This window comes from Gymnoscopelus microlampas (genome assembly GCF_963454915.1).
Source record: "Gymnoscopelus microlampas genome assembly, chromosome: 12".
Taxonomy (NCBI): Eukaryota; Metazoa; Chordata; class Actinopteri; order Myctophiformes; family Myctophidae; genus Gymnoscopelus; species Gymnoscopelus microlampas.
The window spans coordinates 14,557,473-14,570,905 of NC_139949.1; the positions used below are offsets into that span (position 1 = coordinate 14,557,473).

A 13,433-nucleotide genomic window follows, 5' to 3' on the forward strand; every position below is an offset into this window, starting at 1 on the left:
CTCATACAAAATCTCCTTGGTTACCGTGTCCCCTCCCACTTTCTGTCTACTTTGTAGGAATCAGGACCAGCAGGAAACATGATCAACAACCTCAATCCCCTCCCTGTTCTCATTGTCATGCCTGCTACGCTGAACCACCCAGTTACAGACTGCATGTAATTGTTTTCACTTTGACCAGGATCCTTTGGACTTCATGTACCTGTAGTTATTGGGAGGAAATGTTGTGCCACAGATCAGGCGAGGATTTTCACACGGCTATCTTTTGACCCAAGTGTTGGACTTTAAAAAAACAACATTCTACTTTTGTGTTGAGGAAATATGGGCAGGCAAATACTTGGTTTGTGTCTAGCACTCCTGGGCTTCCTGGGCACCATCGTGATCTGCGGCCTACCTGCGTGGAAGGTAACAGCCTTCATAGGGGCAAACATAATCACTAGCCAGGTATTCTGGCAAGGCATATGGATGAACTGTGTGATTCAGAGCACTGGCCACTCGCAATGCAAGGCCTATGACTCTCTGCTGGCCTTACCCCAGGACCTGCAGGCTGCCAGGGCCCTCGTCTGTGTCTCTATTGCGGCCAGTGTGGTGGCCATCGGGCTGACCGTGGTCGGGGCGCACTGCACAAACTTCCTTCGTGACGACGGGCTGGCGAAGAACAATGTTGGCATCGCAGGAGGCGTGGTGTTCATACTGGCGGGCGTCTTGTGTCTGATTCCTGTCTGCTGGTCAGCACACGGCACCATCACCGGCTTCTACAACCCCATGGCCACTCAGGAGAGGCGGGGCGAGCTGGGGGCGTCCATCTACGTGGGTTGGGCGTCGGGAGCCCTGCTGATCATCGGAGGAGGGATACTGAGTGCTGCCTACAGATGCTGAGGCATAGAAGAAGACGTGGGACAGTTAAAATGCTATATTATATTTCTCTCATATGAGCTGCCAGCGCTCGGCTTTGAATTCAAAAATGTCTTTCTTTTTAAAAGATCCTGTTCATTGATTTCAATATAATGCATTGCACTAGAGAACTAAACTGTATGACGTTTTATGTACAGTATATTACAATATATGCTTGCCTTTGATGCTATTTTCAGTTTTATTTTTTTTACTAGAATATTTTTTTTTTACTAGAATAAAGAATCGCACACAATGGGAATTCATTGTATAGGGTTATTTGCTGCAGTGAAGACTGAAGTAATGAAGTGTAAATGATATATTTTATTAATGAGATATTTTTAATATACTAATTGTTAATAGTATCTTAAAAAAGAAACTAATAAAATGAACTTGTAGATTCACAATGGCATTTTCTGTCCCTTCACTATTAGTTGGAAACGTATTGCTCCACCATTATAAATGGGAGACATCACATTATTTTGAGTGGATTTCACACAAAGCCATGACCAAATTATCAGTGGTGGAAAAAGTACTACCATTTTGTACTTAAGTAAAAGTCTCAATACTGCAATGTAGAGATACTCTGTTACAACTATAAGTAAAAGTCCAGTAAACAAAATGTACTTGAGTAAAAGTAAAACAGTATTGGCATCAAAATGTGCTTAAAGTACCAAAACTAAAGTGCTCATTATGCAGAATGTCCCGTTTCACAAGTTAACATAATTTCTAAAATGTATTTATATATTTTTTAAATAGCATATCTACAAGCTCACAACATGCCGCGTTGCGCCGCGTTGTGAAATTGTAGATCGGCTATTTTCAAATAGACAGAGTTTAAATAGGGCTGAAGTGGTTAATGTATGTTTTGTAATAATAATCTAAATCTACAAAGTAACTAGTAACTAAAGTGTTCAAATAATTGTAGTGGTAGTGGAGTAAAAGTACAATATTTGCCTCTGAGATGGCGTGGAGTAGAAGAGTAGGGTATTGAAAATTGGAAATACCCAAATAAAGTAAAAGTACCGCAAGATTAACTTCCCTTCAGTGGAGACAACGCACAAAATGCATGCACAGAAAAGGGCTCTTACTACTATACTGTATGTTTTGTGGAGTTTAACAATCAGCATAAACCAGCTCAGTGTAGCCTACCTGACAGCCAGAATAACTAGATTTGGATCTAGGCCAGAGGAGGTCTGAATTACCCTGTGTAAATTTACAGAGCGCACAAATAGTACCTGCCTTGACAAAATGCTCATCAGTTGATCAATGCATCTTCCGAAGACGTTTAACACACTGATGCTGTAGCTTGCTCTCCTCTTGAAGAGAAAGGTTTTAAGAGTGTGACCAAAAAGGATTTGGAAAGAAGTATATATGTTTTTTTCTTCTTGGAGCCATATAGAGAATTGTTTTTATGGGACTGGACTGACATTCTGGATTACAGACGTTCCCTATGGAAGGCCAGGGCAGGCAGATCGGGGGGCTGGCGCTGTGCATCTTTGGGGTTTTGCTGGTGTGTGTAGCATGTGGTCTGCCCATGTGGCGTGAGACATCTAATGTGGGAGCAAATATTGTGACCGCCCAATCGGTGAGTTGAAATAATGCAGATGCATCAATCAATGATTTCACTTCAAATGCTGTGCATTTAATCTCCCATTAGGATGTGGAGAATATATCACACTTTAGTCAATGTCACTGTGAAGCCTTGTTTATTATCCATTTTGACAACAAAAGTGTGAGTTAGATATACAGTAGGCTGATAATTGTTATGGAATTAGCACAGTATATAAAGTGTTTTCTTTCATTTTTAAACTAAAATGTTTTTTTTAATACATTTGTGTGTAAAATAAGCAAAGCCTCAGTAAAGAAAATCGAAATAAATGAACACATTGTGTTTTAAGCATAAAGTGCATGTGTAGTTTATTTAATTTTCCCTTTGCATGTTTATTGTCGATTCTTCTGTAAGATGAGAGCTTTATGAGTGCGATTTTACACTGAACAGAGATCAGTAATTTAACATATACTGTATCTATGCTGTCCTTCTTCATTTGGAGCTCAGTAGGATTTAACAAAAGACTGGAAATGGGATCCAAAGCCTTCCTGCTTTACATTCTTCATTAAAAAGTAGACCTAATCATACATCCTGTTAGCATTCAAGTTGCGTAATGCCACGAAAACAGGAGATAGGTTCCGGTTCATCTTGCAATTCTCTCTTCTCTCTTCTCTCCTCCCATGGTTCGTGTCTCTGTATACCCTCTCCTGAAAAATACATACATACATAATATTTACATTAAATGGATTTGATACCCCTATTTTCAGGTGTGGGATGGTCTGTGGTTGCACTGTGTGGTCCAGGCCACTGGTCAGATGCAGTGCAAGAGGCAGCCATCGCTGACCTCTGACATCACGGCCGGACGTGCCCTCACGCTCCTGTCCATTATCCTTGGCATCCTGGGCTTCATTATCGCCCTCCTGGGAGGAGGGGTGGCAAACTGCAGCGGAGCGCCACCCGACCAATCTCAGACTGCTTTATCCTCCAAGAAGAAGGTGCGAGTGGAGTAGTAATTTATTCTTGACACACTGTGTTCTTTGTGTGAGTTCACACAAATGTTTATGGATAAGATGCAAATGTGAGCTCTGTTTGAGGTGTCCGTAGCTTAGCCATGGATAGAAAGGCCACTCACGCTAGGGTTAAAGTGGTTACAAAGTGTCACTTTCTAAAGAATCCTTGGTAACTTAATCCTGTGGTTAACAAAGCGATACCATTTGCATACTGCGTGCTCTATATTTTAGAGGTATCAGTTAACTTTTGGAGAGTAACTTTTTATTTCAAATTCAAACAGGATACAGGCATTTTGGAATTAACTTTTCACACACAGAGAGAGTGCCTGGCATAGGCCTACAAGTCTAGTTATTCTCTTACAGTGGTGTAAAGTAAAGTACATTTACTCAAGTACTGTACTTAAGTACAATTTTGAGCTTGTAGATCTGCTATTTTCAAAAGATTTTTAAACATTTTATACATTTGAAAACTTGTGAAATGGGACATTCTGCATAATGAGTTTTTTCTACTTTGGTACTTTAAGTACATTTTGATACCAATACTTTTGTACGTTTACTCAAGTAAATTCTGAATTTCTGACTTTTACTTGTAACAGAGTACTTCTACATTGCAGTATTGATACTTATTGAAGTAAGTATTGATAAGTAAAACATTTGAGTACTTTTACTACCACTGTTCTCTTCAATGTACCGTTTGCTCTACAGGCGTCTCTGCTGGGTGGGGTCCTGTGCGTGCTGTCGGGTATCATGTGCCTGGTGTCAGTCAGCTGGTCTGCAGGCTTCACCAGCTACTTCTTCAATGACCCGCTGGTGGTGCAGTCCCTGAGAAGGGAGGTGGGCAGCTCCATCTACGTGGGCTGGGTCGCCTCCGTTCTGCTCCTTCTCGGAGGGGCCCTACTCTGCCTCGTCTGCGGGGGCAAGCGGCCCCCCGCCAGCGAGTCCTACCAAGCCTACACGCCATACAGCTACTCCTCCACCGACATCCCCCAACTCAGCCATCCACCCACCTACACCACAGGCACCATGAGGTCAGATGTTTTCAATAAGAGGAGTTCTCATGGTCAAGCATCGACCAGGGGACCGCCTGATCCAGCCAATAGAAGGGTGGAGCAGGTGCATGACCATAACTCTGGGCCATATTATGGCCTGAACAACACGAGAGGGTCGATTGTGCGTGATAGTCCCAGCAGGACTTTTGCAGTAGGCCCACCTGGACAAAATTACTATAATATGCCAGTTATGGACGGAAGTAATATGCCTGGCACACTTTGTTAATGATTGGTATCAGTCTGACTGGGTTAAGCTTTGGTGGATGACCACACGACTATGACTTCCTGGAATAGGGTCTGGCTTGGGGGTCTAATGCCACAGGTCAGTTCCATCTCATTACCCCTCTATATGTGTCTCTCTCCTCTGTGCTATGTGAATAAAGCAGAGAGCAGTGGTGGAAAAAGTACTATTTTCAATACTGCAATGTAGAAATGCTCTGTTACAAGTAAAAGTCCGGATTTCAAAATGTACTTGAGTAAAAGTACAAAAGTATTGGTTTTAAAATGTACAGAATGTCCCATTTCACAAGTTTTCAAATGTACTATAAAATGTATAAAAACATTTTTTATACGCATTGTGAGCTTGTAGATCGGCTATTTTCAAATGGCCAAAATGTATATAGGCCTGAAGTGGTTAATGTATGTTCTGTAATACTAATCTAAATCTACAATATTTGCCTCTGAGATGTAGTGGAGTATTGCCTCTGAGAAGTATTGAAAATTGGAAAAACTCCAGTAAAGTACCTCAAAATTGTAGATTGTAGGTACAGAACTTGAGTACATGTATGATTTTTATGAATTTTATGATTCACGTTGTATTATTACTGATATAGATTGAATAAAGATACATCTATCTATGCAAATGTATCTACACATCGACTCATCAACTACTCATAAACATTATTGTGGAGAAAGAGGATGCTTTTTTGTCAGTGATAATGGAAATGGAGCATGCAACATGCCTGCTGTATTTCACAGAGCCAAAAAAGCCTATGCTCTGCTCCTGCCGTCATCTATTCAAATTATGTTTTGTACATTTTATGCAAATCACTGCAGGTATGGGTGGGGGGGGGGGGGGGGCGCTAGTGGCTGACAGAGTCATTAACCCAATAAAACCGGGAAAGAATTTCACATTTTTACGGTGGCTATTAAAAAATAGCAGATATACGAGCTCACAGCGTGTCACTTTGTGCCGCGCTGCGAGCTTGTACATCTGCTATTTTTGAAAGTTTCGTAGTGTTTGAAATGTTTTATTTAGAATTGGCCTGCAGGTCTTAATGGGTTAAAGTGTTTAGGTGTGTGTGCTGGGGGGGAGAATAATCAGAATAAAGTGCTCTGGGAGTTTAACAGTCTAACTTTTGGACTTAGAAACGGTCATGGACTTGTTGCTATGGTACCGCTTTCCAGCTGGTAGCAGAGAAGTAGTACTGGGCTGAGTAGTCCTGCACCCATGAACAAACTGAGATCAGAACCCTTGTGGTCGTGTAAAAAGAAACCCTATAATGGTGCACCAGCTGATGGAGTGATGTACCTTTACCAGTCATTCATAGGGTGATCTCTAGGACACCTGACAGTGCAGAGCAGAGGGGCTTATATTTAAGATGGAATCTACCACTAGGTTTAATCTTGTCTACTGTCAATATTAAGTGGTTTGAGCTCTATGAAAAAAGTGTAAATGCTCACAGGGATGCGCAATTTCACATGTGCATGTGTGGCATCATGTAGCCAGCGTTGGTGTACAATCTTCCACCCAAGTAATTGGGTCAGGAGAAAGCAGATAGCAACAACCCTCCTCTGTGTTCTCTCACAACAAAACCTTTGATAAGGCTGGATAGCAGCAGATTCCACCCCTCTACTTGCTTCTTGCCCCTCTCTCTCTCTCTCTCTCTCTTTTTGGAAGGACCTACAGAGCTGGGGCATGGTGTCAAGAGGCACACATCTGCTGGGCTTGGCCTGCTTCTTTGCGAGCATCATCATCTGTGCTATTCCCAGAATTTTTAATGTCATTTCTATCAGCATCTTTACTGCAGTTTTCCCCTCCTCAGTATGACTTGGCTTAAACTAAACTAAATCAAATGCAAAACGTATAATATATTTTTTTATAAGACCAAAGGTCTGGTCTCATTTCCAAACTCAACACAACAGAGGTGTTTTCACAGGGTTTTGTAAACTACTGTGGAGAATAATGCTGCAGGCAAGGCATCAGGCTGCTCTTCTGGTCTTGCAAGTATTTTGAACACAAAATAATCTTTGTAAACATGTTGCGTTACAAGTCCTGTAACAATGTCGCTTTCCTCAACAGAAATGATGCTGAATAAATAATACTTAAGAAATAGAGTGAGGGGTTTTGTGCATTTTTATATTTGTTTTTTTCCCTCTACATACCAAATCTTCATGTGGTTAAGGAGACTATTCCTTCCCTTAATCAGGCTAAATTGATGAAGATGCATTCATAATTTTCAGAACATTAAAAAAAGGTTTGTGATGGAAACTAAATGAATATAGACACAGTACCTACTCCCTTACTGAACGTTTGTTGGTTAAACAGAGGTGGAGCGACAATTGAACTCAAACTGGTTACTCTGTTGTCAGTGCCCAGCAGAGGCAGTTTACAGTGTAAACAATAAAAATGTTTCTAATCAGATCAAGTTGCTGTGTTTATGTATTTGACATGTAAGTGCAGTTGGTTATGGTAGTGAACTTGTTTAAATGTTGTACACGCACGCGCGCACGCACGCACGCACGCACACACACACACACACACACACACACACACACACACACACACACACACACACTCTCTCTCTCTCTCTCTCTCTCTCTCTCTCCCTGGGATGTTTAGAGGGATGTTGAGTGTGTATGTGTGGGAGGGAGATTAGATGGGATGTTTTTTTTCAACAATATCCTATTTCTAACCACGGCTTACCTCCCAGGAGATCATGTTACAATGCACTATGTCTCCTCTCCCTACAGAGTATCAATATTATTCTTTTGTGTTTGTTTAAGTTTTAATTCATGCCTATATATTAAACAAAATAAATTTGCATTTCTAGACAGAAATGTGTTAATAATATGCTGTGAAATATATGAGTAAGCATGGCTGGCTCAATAGGACAGGACAGACAATGGGTTTCCTTCAAATCCACTTTTATTTCTGTGCTTGAAGATAACAACATTCATCTGCTTGCCATGCATATCAGCATAATCCCAAAGTCAGATTAAACATCCTGTCAAGACTGAGGCTCTCTCTTGCTCTCTTGAGTGTGTGGGGATGGATGATTTATCCCGTTGGTTCGAAAAACATTTCCATGTCATGGACCCCCGAATTGTATTTGGCCGCGGACCTGCATTTGAAAAGATTTTGTGCCTCTCTCCAGGGACCCCATAAGTTTTTTCAAACAATATAAAAAGTTTGCCGATCTACAAGCTCACAATGCATCACATCACAACACATTGTGAGCTTGTAGACAGGCTATTTTCAAATAGCCAGAATTACAAAAATGGGTTAAAGTGGTTCAACAGATTTTGACGCTATAACTCATTTTGTTGGGGACCCCCTGGAACCCTTTTGAGGACCCCTGGGGGTACCCAGACCCCACTTTGAGAACCATTGATTTACTGTGTGCACAACAGGTGTGTAGTCAGACCCAGCTCAGAGTCTAATTAGTTTGATTCAGGTCTAGTGTGACTGCTTATATCAGCCATCACCAACCCTACAGTAAGGTAGGCTGCACACCAAGAGAAAATATTTCAGTTCACTCCTTTAATTGAGAGAAGCTCAATAAAACACTATGTTGCTGTACTGTTTATTCGCTTACTCCTTGTATGTTGCTTTAATTTTTTACATTATAATTATTTTTATTAAACTGGACAAGAGTTGCCTAGTTGTGTTTAATCTTGCCTTTTGAATTACATGCCATCAATACGCTATCCTAATGTTTTATTCTTATTGTCAATCAAATATCATTATGAGATGAAGTGACAAAAGCAATTGACCGTATTCTCATGGTGGCCATTTTGTTCTATATCATACTCAGTTATAGGAAGCCCTCTGTGCAAATATGGTCAATGTTAATTGTGCTCTGAAATGAAAAGGGGTTTTATTTTATTAACGAGTCTATGAACTGCTACCCAGTGCTTGTTGTGTTTTAAGTTACTTTAACACTTTAACACTTACTGTTCTAAACTAAAGAGACAACAATGATGCTGACAATATGATGTCATGGTTTGGTTTTAACAGCTACCTGCCTCGCTCCCTCCCCCTCCCTCTGTCTTAAACCGCCTCCTCCTCTCTGTCCCCAGAGAGTAGGTGTGGTCTTCACCTTACCTGCACACAGGTGGATACTCTTCAGGTGTCACAACAGGGCACGCTGTGCAGTAGCAACAGAAAGGGGGAAGGGAATGAGAGAGAAGAGAGAGAAATAACAGAGGGGACATAGACGAATAAAGAAGCAGGCAGTGAGGGGTTGAAAGGGGGAGGGACAGAGATACAGTAGGAGAGAAGTGTGGCTGGAAAACAGAGGTGCTGTGGCAGATCTGGCAGCCAGATACACGTGGAGTCAGGCACTACTAGGAACTACTGGAGGCTGGACATAGAAGTGGATTAGCCGGACAGGCTGAGGAAGTAGCTCGCCCGGCCTGCCATTCATGACAACACCTGCTTTAGTGAGAGGAAATGCAGAGCATAAGCTTGTGTAAGTAACAGCAACAGATAGAATGCGAGAGAGAAAGCAGTGACTTGTCAGGCACCCTGCAGGAGAAGACTGAGCAGTGCACCGATCACAGAGGCCAGGAGGCTTGAACCGGGACCGTGCTGGGGCAGAACGGTGAGAAGAGCTATTGAACTGTGTGGACTGCTAGAGGGGCAGCCGTGTGTCTCTCCTCCTCGTCGGCATGGTCTCTATGGGGATGCAGATGCTGGGCAGCGCCCTCTGTCTACTAGGCTGGGTGGGGGTCATCATCAGCTGCATCATGCCCATGTGGCGGGTCACGGCCTTCGTGGGCAGCACCATCGTCACCTCGCAGACCATGTGGGAGGGCATCTGGATGAGCTGCGTGGTCCAGAGCACGGGCCAGATCCAGTGCAAGCCGTACGACTCCCTCCTGGCGCTGACCTCCGACCTGCAGGCTGCCAGGGCTCTCATGGTCTTCAGCATCGTCATGGGCGGCATGGGGCTTCTACTGGCCTTCGTCGGGGGGAAGTGCACTCGCTTTCTGGACGAGGAAGGAGGAGGAAGTAAAGGCCGCGTTGCTTTGGCGGCGGGGGCGGTGCTGATCACCACAGGGGTGCTGTGTTTGATCCCCACATCCTGGACGGCTGGGTCAGTGGTGCGCAACTTCTACAGCGCCGCCATCGATGCCCAGCGCCGGGAGATTGGTGCGTGCCTGTACATCGGCTGGGGCGCGTCCATCCTGCTCATCCTCGGCGGGGGTTTGTTCATCAGTTCGGCACGGTCCTTCCACAGCCATAATGCAGACAAGAGCCCCTCTGTGCGCTACCTGGTGGTGCGTTCCTCCAACGGCTCTGGGCAGACGGGCTCTCGGCACACCGGCCCGCCGTCAATGAGGTCTCAGCCCAGCGGGCGAGCGTTGCCGAGGTCACAGAGCTACGACGGACTGTCGGCGAAGCCAAAAGAGCCACTGTACGTGATGGCTCCCTCAGAGGGCGAACCGGACGTGAGGTCGGGGTCAGAGTATTCTGGCAGCATGGCACCATCCACAAAGTCACAGATGAAGAGACCCAGCTCGACTAAATCGGATCAAAGCCATGCACCATCTACCAAGTCTCAGCTTAAACGACTCCAATCACAGGAGAGCTTAGTGGAGTCTGAGGGTAATGAGGAGGACTCTTCTTCAAACCCAGCCAGGACATATATATGAACATGTACGCACGCACGCGCGAGCACACGCACGAGCACACGCACACGCACACGCGCACACACACACACACACACACACACACACACACACACACACACACACACACACACACACACACACACACACACACACACACACACAGACACAGACACAGACACACACACACACCCCCCTGTGAATGAATATATGGACATCATTTAGAATGTACTATTTGGAGTTATGCGTTTGATTGTTCATAAGTTGCTTTTTGTGTTTTGAAAATGAAGGATATATTGCACTGGCGTGTCATTCCATAACGCCTAAACAAAAGTGTCAACAAGCTAGGGATATTATATTGACACACATCCCTTTTTTAAACCCTATTTTAGTCCTATTTTATACTTTGTTGTACATTGTGTGCATGCCTAAATTAGCAGATCTACAGAACTGTAGATCCGCTACTTTAGCTATTTTTGAAACTTTTTGTCATTTGTAAAATGTTTTGCCTAAAAAAGTTTTAAAGTTGTTAATACTAACATGGGAACTGAAAGGGGTTCATCGGCAAAAGGTTATGAATTCTACCTATAAAGAAATGATGTAAACCTTAAAATACCTCTGAATATTTGTATTTAACACATTGTGACCAGTGCTGTTGCAAAAGCATTTTGTACTTTTTTTTCCCTGTACCTTTTTTAGTAAAAAGATTTGAATCAAACCAACATGCTTTTTCATTTCATGTAGAAGCATTTTAGAATTCCATGAAGTACTAAAAATACATACCGGTGTTTAAAGGGGGTTATGATATTCTTAAGTGTTATATAGCTCCATATTTCATTGCTATAGTTTGTTTGGTAACATGGGTCTCTCCCCATATCTCCAGCTCTTTAATAAACAGAAAATAAAATTTCAGGTTGGGATACTAATTTCATCCAATCAGGAGAGAGAGCTCATACAGGATATACAGGAAACGCGAAAATGAAATGAAATGGTTGACCCACATGAAAATGTAATTTATTTTCTGTTGACTAAAGAGCTGGAGAGACGGGGAGACCCCTGCTACTGAAAAAATGCTGAGGCTATAAACTTTAACTTCTATACTTCTTTTAAAGGAGAAGCATGACCTTTCTCACTTAAGCAATCTAATGTGCTTTTCCCACATAGCTTTTAACATGGTGATTGAAAATAGCCTCCTCTTTAAATTGCTCTATAATCATTTCCCTGGGCATTCAGTCTCCATTCCCTAGCCATGGAAATCCACAGGACAAACAGGTTTGACAGAGACTGCGGTGACATAGGTTTACCACGCTAGAGGACAAAGTGATGTGTTTGTCAGGGATTCAAATTTAGTTTCAGTGAATGATGCACAGAGGAAACAAAAATGGCGTTGCTTGTTCCAAGCACTTTCTATCCAAATATTGTCATGTAATGCACACATTGTATAGCACTTGAGTCCAGGTCAAGCTTCAATTTGATAGTTTCTGATATTGCTTATTCATTCAAAACGTGTCTCCTTTAGTTACCTAACTACTCACACAGCATGATGCATATGTTGGACACTATGTTTAATATATTTGGAGTAGAGACATGCCATTGAGACATTTACACATACTAAAGAAATGTGTGAGGTAAATGTTATACAACTGAGGGGAGGAAGTTGATGAATCCATCCCACTCACCACATGACCTCCCTCCATTCACCTCCATCTGGACTTCTGGAAGCAGTTAAATCAGTGATAAATAAAAAACAGCTCTGCTCTGTTCAAACTATAGGTAAATAAGAAACAGTACTCTGATCTACTCAGCTCTAAACACAGGTTCAAACCAAAGACTGTGGTTCAAACACCCAGGAACCAGCGCCCCCTGCAGCCCTTCTTCCATACTGTAGACAGACCACTGTCATCTCTTCTGTATATAAAGGCCTGGAATGTGAAATATCCGGAATACCTTTTATTCCCTTTATACTGTGTATAATTTCCTCATACACTATGTATATTTGTACAGAATTATCCCTGTGAAACTCTTAATATAATAAACTTAAAAAGGTTTGTTTAATCCATGGTGGAAAAGGAAACATACATGTGTTTGGTTTTGGTCATTTTCTTTGGCTAAAATAAGTGTTAAATAGCTCTATATTCTGATACTACTCATTGCTATAGAGTGTTTGTTCAGTAACAGGAGTCTCCATGTCTCTCCAGCTCTTTATTAAACAGAAAATGCATTTTCAGGTTGGGATACCAATTTTATCCAATCAGGATAGAGAACTCAGTCAGGATACAGAAATTGGAAGTGATGACACAAATAAATTAGCAGACAAAATTGGAACTAGATCACTATCAAAATGAAGATGATAAATGGGTACTCTCTCCTGTCACTGAACAAACACTTTATAGTGTTATGTGGATGAATCTATCAGATAGTTTTCATATAAAATGTGGTTTACAAGTTTAACAGATTTGTTTTCATTGCAACACAATTTCAACAATTCTCGAAATAAATTAATAAATAAGACAATAATTAACATTGGGAAACTTGTTATTAACTGCATTCTAAACTATAATTAAAAAACATCTGGCATTTCCCATATCCCATTGTCTCAGAGCGACACTTTGAGAGACATGTTTACTAAACACTTAATATCATAAACTCAATAGGCTTACTAGGCTGTAGACTACAGTAACAAGCTTTCTCAACAGCCACTCTGAGCATCTCTACTCAATTTATATATCCAAATCTATGTGGTTCCTTTTATAATAACATTTGAGGACTTTTTGTCAATATGTTCAACCCTCAAAGGGTTTAATTTTAACTTTCATGTTATGATACTCCCATACTCCTCTTCACATATTTCTCAAGCTGTACAATTATGCCAATAGTTATTTTGTGTGCAAATATATCAAGCCTAAACACACCTATGAACTGTATGTGTTCTATGTATGTATTGCCTATAAACCAAACAACCAAGACAAGATCCTTGCAGCTACAGTACATACTGTTTATGAATTAACTCTTAGCTTAAGCAAACCATATGGTTTATATGAAAGCCTCTTCTTTTTTTTTACATGGTGCAGGCAAATA

The 13,433-nt window shown here is 41.9% G+C and overlaps 2 protein-coding genes across 2 annotated transcripts; both read left to right on the plus strand.

Annotated features, from left to right (window-relative positions):
• The first annotated feature begins 112 nt into the window (after positions 1 to 112).
• On the plus strand, positions 113 to 11,908 carry LOC311057221 (uncharacterized protein). The gene is made up of 3 exons (XM_084074170.1): positions 113 to 856; positions 4,214 to 4,563; positions 9,360 to 11,908. The coding sequence occupies exons 1-3, from the start codon at positions 319 to 321 to the stop codon at positions 10,377 to 10,379; spliced, it is 1,908 nt and encodes a 635-aa protein (XP_083930296.1). The 5' UTR covers positions 113 to 318; the 3' UTR covers positions 10,380 to 11,908.
• LOC311056636 (claudin-4-like) lies at positions 883 to 3,543 on the plus strand. Its single transcript, XM_084073407.1, has 2 exons — positions 883 to 2,476; positions 3,208 to 3,543. The coding sequence occupies exons 1-2, from the start codon at positions 2,342 to 2,344 to the stop codon at positions 3,448 to 3,450; spliced, it is 378 nt and encodes a 125-aa protein (XP_083929533.1). The 5' UTR covers positions 883 to 2,341; the 3' UTR covers positions 3,451 to 3,543.
• Positions 11,909 to 13,433: the final 1,525 nt, after the last annotated feature.

Bases quoted from the DNA above. Each gene is read 5' to 3' on its own strand.
- LOC311057221 (XM_084074170.1), top strand. From the start codon at position 319: ATGGGCAGGCAAATACTTGGTTTGTGTCTAGCACTCCTGGGCTTCCTG. The intron at 857-4,213 runs GTGCTGCCTACA...GCCTGGTGTCAG, and splicing joins CATCGGAGGAGGGATACTGA to TCAGCTGGTCTGCAGGCTTC. The intron at 4,564-9,359 runs GTGCATGACCAT...GTGGACTGCTAG, and splicing joins CCAATAGAAGGGTGGAGCAG to AGGGGCAGCCGTGTGTCTCT.
- LOC311056636 (XM_084073407.1), top strand. From the start codon at position 2,342: ATGGAAGGCCAGGGCAGGCAGATCGGGGGGCTGGCGCTGTGCATCTTT. The intron at 2,477-3,207 runs GTGAGTTGAAAT...CCCTATTTTCAG, and splicing joins ATATTGTGACCGCCCAATCG to GTGTGGGATGGTCTGTGGTT.